Source organism: Neopelma chrysocephalum, unplaced genomic scaffold (genome assembly GCF_003984885.1).
Source record: "Neopelma chrysocephalum unplaced genomic scaffold, ASM398488v2 Primary Assembly neopelma1_82, whole genome shotgun sequence".
Classification (NCBI taxonomy): Eukaryota; Metazoa; Chordata; class Aves; order Passeriformes; family Pipridae; genus Neopelma; species Neopelma chrysocephalum.
The window spans coordinates 994,895-1,010,933 of NW_020897744.1; the positions used below are offsets into that span (position 1 = coordinate 994,895).

At 44.5% G+C, this 16,039-nt stretch overlaps 2 protein-coding genes across 3 annotated transcripts; one reads left to right on the forward strand and one right to left on the reverse strand.

The window, feature by feature from the left end:
* Positions 1–76: 76 nt before the first annotated feature.
* On the reverse strand, positions 77–8,234 carry SHPK (sedoheptulokinase). Its single transcript, XM_027690848.1, has 7 exons — positions 7,855–8,234; positions 6,679–6,820; positions 4,189–4,372; positions 2,883–3,035; positions 1,610–1,785; positions 1,302–1,502; positions 77–493 (listed from the first exon to the last, which is right to left on the reverse strand). Exons 1-7 carry the CDS (start codon positions 8,074–8,076, stop codon positions 99–101), a joined length of 1,473 nt encoding a protein of 490 aa, XP_027546649.1. The 5' UTR covers positions 8,077–8,234; the 3' UTR covers positions 77–98.
* Positions 8,235–8,337: 103 nt separating this feature from the next.
* On the forward strand, positions 8,338–15,640 carry CTNS (cystinosin, lysosomal cystine transporter). Of its 2 annotated transcripts, none has more exons than XM_027690849.1 (11): positions 8,338–8,555; positions 8,984–9,057; positions 10,100–10,178; positions 10,764–10,848; positions 10,939–11,042; positions 12,018–12,149; positions 12,856–12,955; positions 13,050–13,169; positions 14,089–14,259; positions 14,464–14,581; positions 14,957–15,640. In XM_027690849.1, the coding sequence occupies exons 2-11, from the start codon at positions 8,994–8,996 to the stop codon at positions 15,085–15,087; spliced, it is 1,104 nt and encodes a 367-aa protein (XP_027546650.1). In that variant the 5' UTR covers positions 8,338–8,555; positions 8,984–8,993; the 3' UTR covers positions 15,088–15,640. The 2 variants fall into 2 exon arrangements, with proteins under 2 accessions (XP_027546650.1, XP_027546651.1); XM_027690850.1 differs by lacking the exon at positions 8,338–8,555 and adding an exon at positions 8,809–8,827.
* The last annotated feature ends 399 nt before the right edge of the window (positions 15,641–16,039 follow it).

Here is a 16,039-nt window from a genome sequence, read left to right on the forward strand (position 1 = left end):
GTAATGAGTGAGACTGCATGTGGAATAAGGTGAAAAGAAACACTGTAGAGTCAGGAAGAAAACAGAAGCTCCATCCCAGGCCATTCCAAACAACCACTTTATTTCTTATGGAACATCACCATGGCAGCCCCCACAGCAGCATCGACATCCTTCCCATAAACCACAGGGAATGGAAAAGCGCTTTCCACTTCCTGCCTCAGCACCTCATTCCTGGCCAGGGCACTCCCGCTGCCCAGGATCCTCCTCACGCCCGTGTCTGTCAGGCGCTGCACAGGTAACATGGAGCAGAGGTTCTGGATAATCCCACGGCACAGAGCTCTGGTGACGTGGCCCAGGGACAGCTCAGAGGCAGCAATGCTGGTCACTGATCCCAACTGCTCAGGAATGTGCCTCTCTCCAAATATGGTTGGGTGGACTGAGAGTTTGCTGTGGTTTTGGGCCAAGGCTGCTTGGATTATCCTTGTATAGATGGCAGACTCCTGGACCTGAAGTCCTGCAGATGGGAAATACCAGGTTACTAATCTAGTGGAGACTTACAATGGACACTTATCCATTAGTTCAGCAAAATATTGGATATCTTTTTTCATGTCCCAAGGGTGACTGTTTTTTCCAGGATTACGAACCACAGTTCTCCCACCACATCTGTATCCAGGATGTGTGACACTAGAAACCTTCTCTGAAACTGCCTTTCCTGACAATGCAGCTATTCCTTGTTACCTGTCCTGTGCTAAGTTACACAAAGCAACATCAGGCACTAATGGCAGACAGCAGCTTCAGTGGCTGGATTCCATGTGAATGCAAAGCTCACCTCAAGTACTCGCTGAAAGAACAATTTCAGAGCTTACTTTTGTATTGCAAAACCCAAGAGATTATTAAAAAACCTGTGAAGACCAAGCTTAAAGCACTTAGAAGACATAACACGAGTTTGAGTCTTAAAATCCATTAGAGTTCTGCAAAAGGCAACTGATCCAACCAAGGGACTCCTTTGGACTGCAGTCACACAAAATTAGAGGTTGTTGTCCTCAAATCTGCCATCTTTTCCTTCTGAAAATCAACTTGCACAAAATAATTCTCTTCTGTCCTTGAAACCAAGGAAGACCTAGAGGCAATGTGAATGTGGAGTCCCAGCATGTTCATAAGCAGGAAATTCCAGAGACAGAGGAAGCCTGGCCCAAGACATACATCCTTGTTCCCTGTATGGCATGACAGAGCAGCTCTAGGCTTGTTCCTTTGCCTCAGCTTCCTTTTACCTTGATGATCAACCTCAATTTTAAGCTTCAGCTCTCCTTGACATGACTTACCCAGCTCCCCTGTCCACTGTGCCACCATGCCCACAAACGTTGCCAGCACGTTGCCTCCGTTGAGCGATGCTGCCACTGCCAAGTAGTCCCCGTTGAAGTAGGGAAAATAAGTGACAGCTGAGGAAGGATCTGGTGTCTCTGGAGGCTGGAAACCCGGGGGCATTGAGATGGTCAGCTGAGCAGAGGTACTGATATTAAGAACTAGAACACAAAAGGAATTAAAAAAAGAAAAAAAAAATCAGTGTTTTACTAAGCCATTCTGAAGGAGGACAATGAGAAAACCAAATCAGATACCAAAATGACCATACCTGCGTCAGTCCTCTCAGTCAGACAGGAATAAACAGAGCACTGGAAATCTCCCAGAGCAATTCCTACTTTTACTCCTTTGGGTATTCCATGCCATGCACGGGTTGTCCTGCCTGCAATGCTTCCAGAGTCTCCCACCTCTGGAAGCAAGTGAACAGGAAAGCCGGATTTTTTCAATCTGTAATCAGAATAACATTCTTGGAGGAAAGCAGTATGGGAACTGTGGCATGACTACAAAGACCTCTTTGAAGTCACACATGAAGCTGTCCATATATTTGTGGCTGCTGGATTTATGGAGGCTTTCACCTATTTAGAAAGCTCTGTCTTGGACAGGGGCAGCATTCCAGTCCAATGGGCTGGGTAAACTAGAATAGTCTAGAAGAATAAATAGTTTTTCTTTATATGCAATCTGAGTACCTGAGATTATACAGTACATGTTCAGCGAGTTTAACCTGCTGATGTCACATGGACAAGCAGTTCCAGGCTAAAGGGACAGTCACAAAAACAGCAAAAATGCAGCTAAGTGTCAAAAACTTAAGATGTCATGCAATTAGTGGTTCAAAACCAAATCACAAAGAGTTAAATCCAACAAACTCCTTATGCAATCAGCTGCAAGATAACACTACAGTGCTACAGCAACAACTCCACATTAGTAAAAGTTCAGTTGGCAAAGTGCAAGTTTCTGTCACTCTTTCATACCTTGATGAGAAGATCTTTCACCTTGGAGTCCTGGCCTAACCTAAGCCCTGAATATATAAGGCCTTAGCACTCAGCCCTGAAAGAGTAAATCATTAACACAAATAAGTAAATAAATAAGCTGATTCCTATAAGATTTCCTGTAGCTTAATAACTCTTAAGCATTATCACAAGTAAGTCTTAGTAGTTACGAAGGAGTTCAGTTGAAAGAACTAAGAGAGTGATAAGTGCCTTTGCCACGACAGAGGGAACATTGTGGCTGCAACATGCACTTGTCCATTCCCATCCATCCCATCCCACCGTGGAAAAGGAGAGAACAGTTTGCTATACAAGGACTCACTGACGAGTCTCTCAGCTCTGCTCTTGGTAGGTATTTCTAAAAATACTGTACCAGATTTTATAAGATTTAAACAGATACACTTCACAAACCAGAGCAAACTCTCAATAGTCAATAGTTCAGCAGTACAGGTCACAACTGATTAGGAGTAACTTTCAACCCCTTTTTATCTGTAGCACATTGATACTCAGGGCCCAAAGAGGTGCAGTGCACAGGCCCCACTGAACAACCTTAGCACTTACATGTCAGTATTCCAGCTTTTGCTTCTGGAACTAAAATATCCCCAGCTGGCAGCATTCTGGACAGACATGAGTGGCTTCTTCAGGTCACATAACATGGCAACCACGTAGTCCTGGATAGTGCCAGCTGCATCATAAGCCTTCAGAAAATCTGGACTTTTAAACAAGACATTTTAAAAACAAAACCAGTAAGGGTTTTTTGCTTTAAGGCAGCAGGAGCAAGACAACTTCCATTGCTACAGAGAACATGACATGTGTGGTCTCATCTAAAAATTAAACTGCCACCTCAGTGATCAACCTGCATTTTGTTGTTTTCGTTTGTTTTTTTAAATGGAATTTGTTTTCCAAGCTGCAGCAATACTTATCTCCTGATGGAAGATGGAGAGACAGCACCTTTAAGGAATGAATAGTCTTGGTTCAAAACCACAGCATTGCAAAGTTACCAGGAAAGTAGTAATTGTTTGCATCAAAAAAGTGGCATTTGGTTGACCCTGGAGCATTTGAGAAAAATAGGTAAACTCCCACAGTTGGTCAGGGATGCACAAATGATATGAATGGAAATGTATCAAATGGTGAAACAATGCAGCTCTAAAGTAGGATCACACCATATTCCATATATTTGCTGGGCACATACTGGAAGAAATCAAGATCTAATAAGTTTTTTCCCATTTATTGAACCTGAGCTCATTGCAGAGGAAGACATTGGCTCTTTGAAAAAGATGAAACTGAAGAGCAAACCTTACTGATGCCAAGTCATAAGTGAAAAATTATACCCTCTGCAAACATGCCACAAGAAAGCAGAGCACTCATAACACCTCATGAGGATCTCAGCGTCTGAGGAAGGAAGGAACTGAAACTAATTTAGAGCCTTTTTGTTTTAGCATCTGGCAGCAACCAGACCAAGCACTCTGTGACTGTTTTAGGCATGTTGGTATTTTCATCAACAGCACAAGGCAAAATGACAGCATTCAAACTGCATTAGCAGAGCTCCTCTGACCGGTACAATGGACTACAATTATTCTGTGATACTTTAAAGCTTCTGTTACTCTATGGTCAGAAGCTCTTCTTTTTGTTAAAAATCTGTAGTAATTTTATGAGGTCAGAGACTCCTGTGTGCTCAGTTGCATGTAGTTTATATTAAACACTGCCCTTTTAAATATTGTTTGACTACTTAATTAAGATTATGATTACAGAGAAACGCAGCCCCTCAGCCTGCAGCAGCATTAACATGCTACAGGAATAGTAATTGCCACATAAATTCAAGATGAGAAACTGCCTGACACAGAAGCCCTTTTGAGAAGCAATGTACCTCTTCTTTAAATACCAGTAGATTGTGGCACATCCAAACCCCGTAGCCAAGCTCACATCTGACTGTGGCAGAGGAAGGGAAGAGAGGAAGGTGGGGCTGCAGCGGCCGTCCTGCCAAGTCACCAGGTGACTGACGTCCTGTGGCTCAAAGGCAGGGCCTGTGCCACACTCGGTCCACTTGCAACCTGAAACACAAAGTATCCAAGAAATCCAGTGATTCCCTGCAGTGCAGCCTGCCTGGCATCCCTCATTTCTGGACACGCTTGATAATTTGCTCAATATACTGGAAAAAGAGCAGAAACGGAGCCAGCAGAGGTTGTAATCAAATTATTTGGTCATGGTTTTCAGCCCTAGATAACGTCATAATGCCAGTCATCCTTTGCTAAAACAGAGGATGTTATCCAAGGCCTTCCTTTTCTCTAAGCACTCCTAGTGCCTAAAGCAGCAAGCCACTTGCACCTTGAGATATTAAAGATACTTAAATAGCAGGTGAGCCACAAAAAAACCCCAACCACAGTTCTGCTATGGGAGACAAGGAGCTGATATGGCAGCTCTCACATATAAACCTCAACTGGGATCTGCCACATCACAACCTGGAGAATGCTGTGGTAGCAATGAACTGCCCATGATGGAGAGCACCAAGTTTCATCACCTTTTAAGCCAACAAGAAACCTGGATCTATAAGTATTAAGCAATGGACTGCAAAGTACTAAAGAGTAACCCTCCCCTGTGCTGTGCAGCAAAGCTTCACCAAAGTAGATCAAGGTTTAATTCAGTTTTACCAGTCCAGTATGTTCCTTTTGAACACAGAACTCCACAGCTTTGATGAAACCTTCACATTCTTTGACTGGAGAGGCTGGGCTCAAGCACTGGCACGTGATGTTTGCCAGCACACTCCAGGGCTCAGCTCTGGCCTCTCCCTGGACACAGGGCAGGGACAGGACAGGCCACTCCCTGTCTCCAGCTGGCTCTGAAATTGAGGCAAACTCCCGGGTTTTGGCCAGGGAGCAGAGTTTCAAGCTGTGCTGTGCCACTTGTCCTACAGGTCAGAGAAGAGACCCAGCTGCCTGACTCACTTAAATACAGCTAAAAAAGTCATTCTTGGGCTGGATAAATCACACTCACACAGCAAACAACAGCCAAGAAAGCTGGGAAGGGCCATGTGAAACATGCAAAGCAAAACACATACTCTGGCTTGTTCCCTTAATTCCCTGTTCAATCAAGCCCTTTTGAACCGAATTTCCAATTGGTTTGCTTTTCTAGTCTTAAATGGATTTTAAGAAATATTATTAACCATAAATCTAACCCCAAAGGATGCTACTAAAAATTTTATTTGTGTCCCAAAGGTCCTGGATTCACTTAGTCCACTCAAAACAAATGAGAGCAAACACCCTCTTTCACTTGATAGAAATGAAACTAAAGTGGCATGTGGCTTTAGGACATAAAATATTTACCAATATGACATAAGAACCTGTGTCTATGAACCCAGGAGGCTTTGTTATGTAGCTCTTGGGACACGTGGAAAGCAAAACAGCTCCTTCAGTCCATCAGCCTTTGGATTTCTTTCTTTCTAATCATTTTCGAATTTAACATAAAATTACAGCCAGAAATGAATAGTAGAGTGTCTCTTCAAGCAATTAAGACCCTGACAATTTCTGACAGGCAGTGACTAGCACTTTTGGGAAATCTAATCTATGGTTTCCAATAAATCTTTGCTTAATCTGCACAACTCCTATTATAGTAAGACTTGTATAATTGTATTTATATATAATTGTTCCAATTATATGCACATCATAAGGTAAAAAGAAAGAAGACATGGAACCACACTCTGGAAGCTTTAGACTTCAGCAGGTTTATAAGGCAATAGCCAAGAAGATAATCCATCCCTATCTCAGAGGGCTGGCAATCCAAGGCCTGGATTTTTCCAATATCCTCACTATCGCAAAGATTATCTGGGTATTTGCACAGTCAAGCCCCACGTGACCACCTCACTGCAGCTGATTTTGTTTCTAAGGTCTTGCCAAGTAGCTGAGCATCCAGAATCACGACCATAGTCCTTTTTCAGCTCCTACTAACAGAAGCATAAGCAACAAAATGAATGCAACAAGACAGTCTACGACTTGGTAGGAAAAAAATGGCTTGAGATTTTGGGGGGGAAAAACCAGAAAGTTATGGAGATGCTGGACAGCATCCCCCCCAAGTTATTCACAATTAACAAGCCACAAATATGTTATTTCTCCCTCATATAATTGTGCTGACTCTGCAGGGATCTCATTAGACTAAATCCTTTAACTAATCTGTGCAAACAATATCATTAACTATACAAGGAGCTGAAATTCCAGAAAAAAAGGCAAAATTCCCACAAAAGATGACCTGTTAATTCTGTTTTACAGAAGACCAAAGTGAACACACAGCAGTTTAATCACAGAATCATTTCAGTGCTAAAATTTAATTTTAACTCTGAAGAGGAATGTTAAAGAATTAATGTTACCTTTATCACTTTTCCAAAACACAACCCCGTGCATTTGTCCTGTAATCCCAATGTGGGTGACTCGCTGGAGCTGCTGCTGAGGTAGAGCAGCAAGGCACTCATTCAGTGCTCTTATTATTCTCTGGACATTCTGCTCCATTCCCTGCAATCAGAAAGCATCATCCTGAGCATGCAGCCATTAGGATTCACCCAGTGTATTTATCAAACAAGGCTGCTCTAGTCAGAAGTGAAGAACAGAACTCATTTAGCTCAACAGCATGTATTACAGTAACATTCACTACTAAACTGTAAAAAGGAAAAACATCCAAAAAACCCCCACAAACCCACAAAAACTAAAACCAAATACTAGGAAGTTGAGAAGAAGATTTTCATGATGTTGATATTTCACTTCTGAATATTTTATTCCCAGAACTACCCAGCAAACTGATCTACTCATCAAACTGACCAAACTGTGCCTCAAGAAGCTCTATGGCAGCTTTCACACTTCCAAAGATTCAGATTACTTTGTGACAGACCAGTATCAAGATTACAAACAAAACTACTCAAATATTAGTCTAAAATTAAATGTGAACTTTGTGCATAGGTACTTTTGGCTGCACGAACATGGCTGTAGGGAGGAGGGTTGGCCTGTTTGGTATCTTTGCTTAGAAATTAGCCCTGGACTCACTACAGTACTAGGCCAGAGGAATGTTGATGCACATTTTTTATGACTCTGATTCATCCTTTTTCTAGACTGACCAACACAATGGATGAAAAGATCTTTTATAGGAGTACATGTTCCCGGTTATTTCCACTGGGAATTTCCAGTAATGATTCCATCATACAATAAAGTATCTAATACCCTTCCAGTTGGCAAGTGGTTGCTGTTCCCTGACTGGGAGTGTCAAAGACAAGGTGGTGGTTCATGGGAGAATAGTTTCAGATAGTCTTGGGCAACTTTTCAAAACCTGGGTCTTTCTTAAATCAAGCAGCTCTACCTGACTTCCTTGAACAGTGAACAGAGAGTGTTTTAACTCTAGTTTCAAGTATCCATAAACACGCAGCAACCATCTGCCAATCTCGGCACAAAACAACCCAAGAAAGCCACTGGAGTCTGCACAGTGTAGCAAAACCCAGGCACGACAAGGCAAGGCTGGTGTCCTGCGATTTCCATCAGTGCTCCCTGCCAGCCCTTACCTGCGGTCCAGCTTCCAGGCTATCGGTGTATGCCTGCGTCTCCCTGGAGCAGCTCTGTGCCAGCGCCAGCCCTCGCTCTGTCCCTGTCACCAGGGCCACCTTCACCGACGTGGTGCCCAGGTCTATGCCCAGCACACAGCTGGGCTCGGGGCTGCCCGCCATGGCCGTGAGGGGACCGCTGTCAGCTCGCCCACCGCATCCAGGGGGACCGACACCCACCATGCTGAGCCCCACACGGTTCCTTGTGCCCCGGAGGAGTTACCTGCTCCCAAGAGCCGAGGGCACACCCGGTGTGGGCTCCCAGGGACGGGGCAGGAGCGCGACCCGGACTTTGCTCTCAGGCTGAGGGTGCCTCCCCCTCAGCGCTCCCCGGCCACTACCCCTTCACCCTGAGAGTGACAAACCGCCCTTTCCCCAGCCCTCTCCGCTGACACGCGCACCCTTAAGCCAGACTTTTTGTCGAAAACCAGACTTTTTGTCGAAAACCAGAATTCTGGACAAAAATCAAACCAGGACATCGCCCAGTCCGCCTCGTACCCTTTCGCAATCCTCCCCCCTCACAGACCCGCTCCGCCACACCCAAGATGGCCCCGGGGGCGGCCGCAGCGGCGCGGTGGGCGCTGGGCGGGGAGTCCACAGGCGATCGCCTCACGTGAGAGCTGAAAAGGGAAGAGCCGGGACGGCGCCGGGCGCTGAAGGAGGTGGGTGTCCGCCCGCTCCCCGGCACCGCCGCGCGTCCCAAAGCGCCGGCTGCCCCGCTCCGCCGGGGCTCCGGAGGGGAGGGCGGCGGGACTACAAGTCCCAGCGTGCCCCGCGGCGCGCTGCCAGCGGCAGGGGGCTGGCGAGGGCGCGGGGGCTGCCGAGATTTGTAGTCCCGCGCGATGGGGTTGGGGTCCGTCACGGGACAAGAGCTGAAGTAAAGATGTAAAGATATCCCCGGGGAGTCCGGGCACACAGAGGGACTGGGAGATCGGTGCTCTCTGAGGGGTGCTGGGGGTCCCTCGGCCGGGCTGGGGGCCGCGGTGCTGGGAGGGAAGCTATTTGCCTCGGCTGCCGCCGGAGGGGATGGGCTGTGCCCCCGTCGAAACGCGTGGGACCTGAGCAAAGCTTCTCCCCGCTTTCTCTGCAGCTTTTCCACCATGAGGACGCGGTGCCTGCTCCCCGCTCTGCTGAGCCTCTTTCTTGTGCTGCCGGGGCCTGGCGGTGAGTGTTTGGTCATCCCAGTTTGGCCCCACAGGGCTCCAGACCAGCAAGAGGTGGAAGAGGGCAGCTCTCCAGTTATCCCATTACAGCTCTCCAGGAATACCTGTGACACGCTCCCATCAGCTCTTCTCTCACACGTTACCTTGGCTTGGTGTCGGTGCTCTGCCCAGGCACTGATGTGGGGGAGCCCTCGCCTCACGCTCCAAAATCTGTAGAAGCAGATTAAATACTGGATGGGATACAGCCAGTGATAAACTGAGGACCTCCTCTGCACTGAAATAACTTCTTAAGAACACTGTGTAATATGTGGCAACAGTAAAGAAAAAGAAAGTGTCCAGGCCAATCTATGCAAACTGTTTATCTCTCCGTTTCTGGTCTTATTTTTATATGGGTCTTTGTTCTTTCACCTTGTCTCTTGTGTCTTTTAAACACATAATGAATAAAATAGGCTTGGATTCCACATGTCAAAATTGATGACTTGGAATCTTGGCCTCTTAAGAGCATGATGTGGTACAGCATAGCTGGGGTGTTGTACAATTTACCCCTTAATTCAATATTTCAGAGCACTGTAAGTAAGGTACTTGAGATTCTTGAAGTGTTAAGATAGTAAATGTACATTCTCTTGGACATCTAGGTACTTGGTTTGAATTTGTGATCCAAGAAGCAATTTTAAACTAAATTTTGGGCATTTATGACTCTTAGATTACTGGGATCACATCAAGAATCAGTGTGGTTTTGCAGGAGTCTGTGGCCTTCACTTGACATGACCTTTTGTTGCACTTCACGTATTTAAATTGCTTCCTTCCAAAATGTTCAAGTGACAATTATTTACTTCTCCTTTTAAGTTGTTTAGTCACCTTAACTTCAGTACCTTTAGTTGCTGTACTCCCTTTGCTGTTTTTCACGTGTACTAATGTGATTGATCTGATACTGCAGGTACCAGTTGACAAAATGTCTGTGGCACAAAAGAAAATGGGTTGTTCTTCTGAAAGAGCTGTTCATAGTAATTGAGATTTGTGTGGGTGGTTTTTTTTCCCCCCAGATGGAGTCATTGTATTGTCTGTCCCTGAAGTGGTTTCTTTAGAAAGTGGAAGTTCAACAAACGTCACCATCTCTCTGAGGTAAAGTCGTGATTGCAGCTTTACTTTCCCTTTGGAACAGGGGCTGTCCTCCATAAATGAATTTACAGTTCCTCCATTTCTAAAAATTGATGCTTAAGAGAAACTTGCATTTCCTAGAAGGATAACCTCCTGGACAAATGCTCAGTGGAGTTCTCTAGGAAAGATGTGCAGGACTGTGTCACTCGGAGAAGGGGTTTTTTTAGGGTTTTTTTGTTTTGTCTTACTGCTGTAATTTCTGTCCTTCATCACCCCAAGTACATGTGCATTGTTTCTGTCCCTCTTTACCAGCAAGGGTTAATGAGCACAAAGGTGGGATCCTGGTGGCAATGACTTTGCTCTGCCACTTGTATGGAGAAGAGGGAGCTAAAATGTGGCCACATAATGTCTCGTGCCCTCTCTAGTTCAGATAAAAGAACCAGTACAGTGCTCACACACTTGGGAGCTGGTGTTTCTCCGAGTACCAGGCAGGGACTGCTGTGTGTGGGCTGCTCATTGCTGAGAGGATTCAGCAGATACTCCCCCACATCCCTGCAGCAAACTCTGAACTCAGGCACCAGCCTAACCTGTTTTTTTCTGCCTTCACAGGGCTCCATTAAATGAGACACTGGTGATAACTCTTAATATTACACACTCCTCAAAGAACAGCACCATCGTTGAACTACCTGATGAAGTAAGTGACAGAACAGACTTGTGACCTTAAACAAAAGGCTCCTGCTGGTGTGGTGCAATTCTTTTCTCTTCCCTCTACTTTGCCTTGCAGGTACAGTTCCCTGCAGGTCACACTAAAGCAGACTTCCAAGTGAAAGCAGATGATGTTGGACAAGTAACAGTTTACCTTTATGCCACTAATGCCAACTTAACTGGGTGAGAAGCTGTTTTTTAGTTCCACTTACTCTCCTATAGCTTTCTAAACTTTGGGGCAACTATTCCCTTCTTGTAGTAAAGTGGGATGTAGTTGAGAAGATGTGATAACCTCCAGCAAACCCCAGGGTGTTCAGACAAATAGAGGGCATGGAAGCAGAGTGATAATCTTGGTATTTTAGATTTAATTACTAGATAACTGAGTTATCACAGCTCCTTAGTCTGGTTTTAATAACCCTTCCCAAAAGCATGAAAACTGCATGCCAGATTTTCCAGTCTGGGAAGCACTTGGTTGTCAGTGTCCAGGGGGATACTGATCTTTCTGTGCAGGCTTTGTTCTGGATTTCTAATAGCCTGGTGCAGCTGTGCACCCACATCACTACCATGACATACAGGTGCTTTGCTTTCTAGTTAGGGCAGGTCTCTTCTCACAGGTCCCAGTTCTCCCTCACAGGAAAAGTCTAGCAAGATGGAGAAAGCTGGACAGTATTCACTTGTTGCCCAGATGTCACTGAGCAACAAGATGCTCCTATTTTACTTCCTTGTTTTGCTTCTGCTTTTAAGACTCGAAGCAAATGCAGAGGTGAACACGTGGGACACTCACAGGACAGGCACAATCATGAGGCTTTGCTGACAGAGCGTGGAAAGTGCAACTCTCTCTTGCCTAACAGAACCTTGTGCTAAGAGACTGGAAGCCATAGGCACGAGATGACCTTTTTGAACATTAATTCTTAATGGAAAAGAATGGAAAGGAAAAGAGTCAGGCAAGAAGGAAAGGGGGGGTAGGAGTGAGAGATGTCCCAAACATACCAAGGACAGTAAAGTAAAGGGGAGCAACTCAACTGCAACCAACTGAATCTTCGTTGTCTTGTCTCAACGCCTGAACTCTATTTCCTCTCTCAAAGCAGAGCAAGACAAAAACTCCTGAAAAAAGTGTGACTAGATGAATTAACTAATTCTTTTTGCATTAACCATCAGACCTAGGATTCGATTCCAAGTGATCCATAGCATCATAGTGAGATATGCTGATGAGGTGATTGGCTGGATCTACTTTGTTGCCTGGTCCATCTCCTTTTATCCTCAACTCTTTGAAAACTGGCGACGAAAAAGGTAAAGAGACTTAAGATGTGTTTGCAAGTCACTTAAGCACTCCTGCAAATCCTGTTCATAGCTTCAGTTACATCCATCTTGGTTATTGTGAATTATCCATGGAAAGATGGGAAAAAAACAAGGCAAATGGCAGCCCCAGTGAGCTTTTATACATGCAGGTTAGGGGAAACTAAGTGCATCCTATGGACACCTGGTCCTAAGGTTTGGCATCCAGTACTAATTTGTGATAGAAATTTCCCCATTGCCTTTGGTGTGATGTTGCAAATCATCTGCCTGAGCCAGTTGTGATGATCATTTTCAAAGGTTGCAGCCTTGAGAGCTGTTTCTCAGACCCTTCCTTGTGGTGTCATCATTAGGCCAGCTCCCCTTAAACTAAGTGACTCTAAGTAGAAACATTATTATATATAAGAACTAAAGCATTTATTCTGGCAGAAATGCACTAGTGCCTCAGGCTGAAATGGCTTTATCAGACAAGCTGAACTTATGGAGGAGTCAAGTTAAACAGCAGGGACACAACCTGGTCAGTGAGAGCTGTTATTGCACCTTGCTTCCTCATGAACTCACAGCATTGTGTTGTCACAATGCCTGAGGCTTTTGCTTAATCAGAAATTGCCTGTAAATCAGTACATTTTAGGGTCAAGCTGTCCCTGGAACTGCCTGTAATGCTCTGATGCATGTTTCTTTTTTTTTTTTTCCCCTACTCTAGTGTTGTTGGACTAAGCTTTGACTTTATAGCATTAAACCTCACTGGCTTTATAGCATACAGTGTGTTTAACGTTGGCCTCTTCTGGATTCCCTTGATTAAGGTGAGCATGATTCTCTCTAAATACTTACCAGGGGTTGGGTATCTACAGAAGGGAATTAAGACATGTGGCTGGTTTTGGTTTCTCTTATCTTTAGGAGGAATTCTTGGTCAGTTATCCCAGCGGGGTGAACCCCGTGGCCATCAATGATGTTTTCTTCAGCCTCCACGCAGTAACTCTGACTCTCCTCACCATCATTCAGTGCTGCATCTACGAGGTGGGTCTGGGTGCTGGGCTCATCTGTCGGCTCTGGCAGAGCTCCCTCTGCCGGGCACCTCACCGATTTTGGGGCTCCAAAATCCTCTTCACTGCGCTTCCACTGCCTTCCCAGAAGCCAGGCTTCACAATCCAGCTGCCTTCATCTTTCCTAAGTTAGCAGCAACTCCACTGATCGTATCTGCTTCAGCCTGATGGAAGTTCTGAGCTTATAAGTAAACTCCTTAGAGACTCATAACAACTGAGGCAAACAGCCTGATTCATAAAGTTCCCAAGCAGGTCTCTGGCCAGCATATAGATTACAGCAATTCAAACTTGCAGCTTTTTTTCGACTTCTTTTGTCCTAAAACAGCTGTAAATGCCCTTTTACAATTCACACCTTTTCAGGTGAGACTGATTGATTTTTACAGTCAGGTGGTTCTTTGTTTAATTCTCACGTAAAAGCTTCTGATCTGAACAAGCCAATTTTCTCTAGATGGTAACTGTTTCTTTCTTGGGATTCTTCCTTTGGTGATGCTAAACCCAAAACTGTAACAGCCCATCTGTCCCCACTGCCAGGTGCAATAGTCATCTTTTACCATAATGGCATTATCAGCCTTTTGAATACATAGGAACTCTTCATATCATCAGACTGAATTTGGGAGATTGTTACAGATTATGCACTATAAATACTCCAGAATTGTTTCCCCCTTATTCAGAGACAGCAGAGTTTCAAAATATTGATATGAATATTGCTCATCAGCTCTTGCAAACCTACACCTGGTTGCTGTAGCACTTGCTTAATTTTAAAGTTCCCTTGTGGTACCAGCCTGACTGGTAAAACAGGTTTGGACTGTAATGTTGCACAGTCATGGGCAAACTGTATCTTAGTGTCTGGGGATGTATGACCAGCCCAAACTGTATCCGTGTTTCTATTTCAGAGAGCGGGTCAGAAAGTATCCAGAGTTGTTGTTGGACTACTGGCACTTGCATGGATCTTCACCTTCACGACACTGTTTCTTGCTGCAGCTGAGGAGATGACTTGGCTACAGTTCTTATTCTGCTTCTCCTACATTAAGTTAGCAGTCACACTGATAAAATATTTTCCTCAGGTAAATCTGAACTTTTTTTGCTTTTCTGCTGCATTCTTAGGCCTGCAGTGTGTGCTCTTGAAAGTCTGACTACACTAAACCACCAATGATTATTTATTAAGGCTTTTTGTGACAAAACCAGCATAGTTATACCTGAAGCTGCTTAAATGTTACTCTGAAATGCCAGTGCATGACACACTGACTGACTCCTTGTTACACTCCCAGGCGTACATGAATTTCCGTCGGAAAAGCACTGAGGGATGGAGTATTGGGAATGTATTACTGGACTTCACTGGTGGAAGCTTCAGCCTTCTCCAGATGTTTTTGCAGTCATACAACAATGGTAAGCCTGGAACTGAGCTGCTGGGGCCTTTCTTCATGGGGTGGGAGGCCCCTGTTACAAAGCAGATATAAACCAGCAGGTTATCTCAGGAGAATGGTGTTTGTGCTGGGGTATGGGGAGCTGTTCTTTTACAAAGAATAAAAAATCTGCTCATACTCCCTCAAGATATAAAATGAAGTAGCTACTCTAAAGAAACCACAGGAACAGTTATTAATTAGCTTTGCATAAGATGTGCACTCCAGTCAGTCCTAAGGCGTGTCTAAGCAGTCCAGGTAATAATCGTGAACTTCTCTAACATGCATGGCATGACCTCGTAGTCTTGAGACAAGACTACACTTGAGGAGTTAGACTTAACTCTAATTTTGTGTTTGACAGATCAGTGGAAATTAGTCTTTGGAGATCCAACCAAGTTTGGCCTGGGTGTCTTCTCCATCATCTTTGATATTGTTTTTATGGTCCAGCACTACTGCCTTTACAGGAGACGAGGGTATGAACCTTGTGAATAACAAACATCACTTGTGGGGACAAAAACTTTAAACTGAACTCACGCCTACCCTGGCTGAGGGCTTTCAAGATTCCTGCTGCCAGTCACCAGGAATACTGATTCTGATCTCTGTCTATGATTTGATCCTCTCTGGTGTGGAATGTTGCCTTGTCAAACACTGATTACCAGATGCCTTAAGGACAGCAAGCTCTCTGGCCACCACTTGCACATGGGAGACTCGTGCCTGTTGAAGCTGCAAACACAGTTTAGCTTGAGCACTCCAAGCAACACGTGGCTATTTTTGCATTAACAACAGGGAAGAGAAAGACCAGAGTGATGTCTTTCTGATTGGGAGTGAAGCACAAAGAACAGAGTTCTGTCTTCCAAAAACCTGAGATCTTTTTTAAGCAACCACTTAATGTAATGACTGAAGACTGTGGATCCAAGTGCTGCTGCTGACTCCTCAAACAGCTCGAAGTGCAGCACCACTCAGGCTGGCAGTTAACAACGGGGTTGGTAACAAATGCACAAATATTAGAATTTTAACTCTTTATTAAAAAAAATTCTAAGAAGCAGAAACTGTATTCTTATTTCTATTCTTATTTCACTGAAATATTTCAGTTATTTCACTCTTTCAAAGGTGCTAAGACAAGTGCTCAGAATACTTCTAGTTGCTAACTTCATTTTGCTCAGTTGCACTGACATGCCTTAAATCCTAATGGGTGGATGGTAAAGATTAAAGGTTTATCAAATGAGTGGGCCATGTTAACAGTCCCATGATTAAAGTTTAAGCATAAGCTTTTATTCCTGGGCAACTTTCTAACTACAAATGGTACTCTTAAGGTAGAGATCAAGGTCTTGAATTACTTGGAAGGTAAGTGTTAGACCTTTTAAAAGAAGTAGAAGGGAATCTGTGCATTTGTGCTTGAATAATTGAATGCTTAAAACCTCATGTGTTTTACGAGGTGTCAATC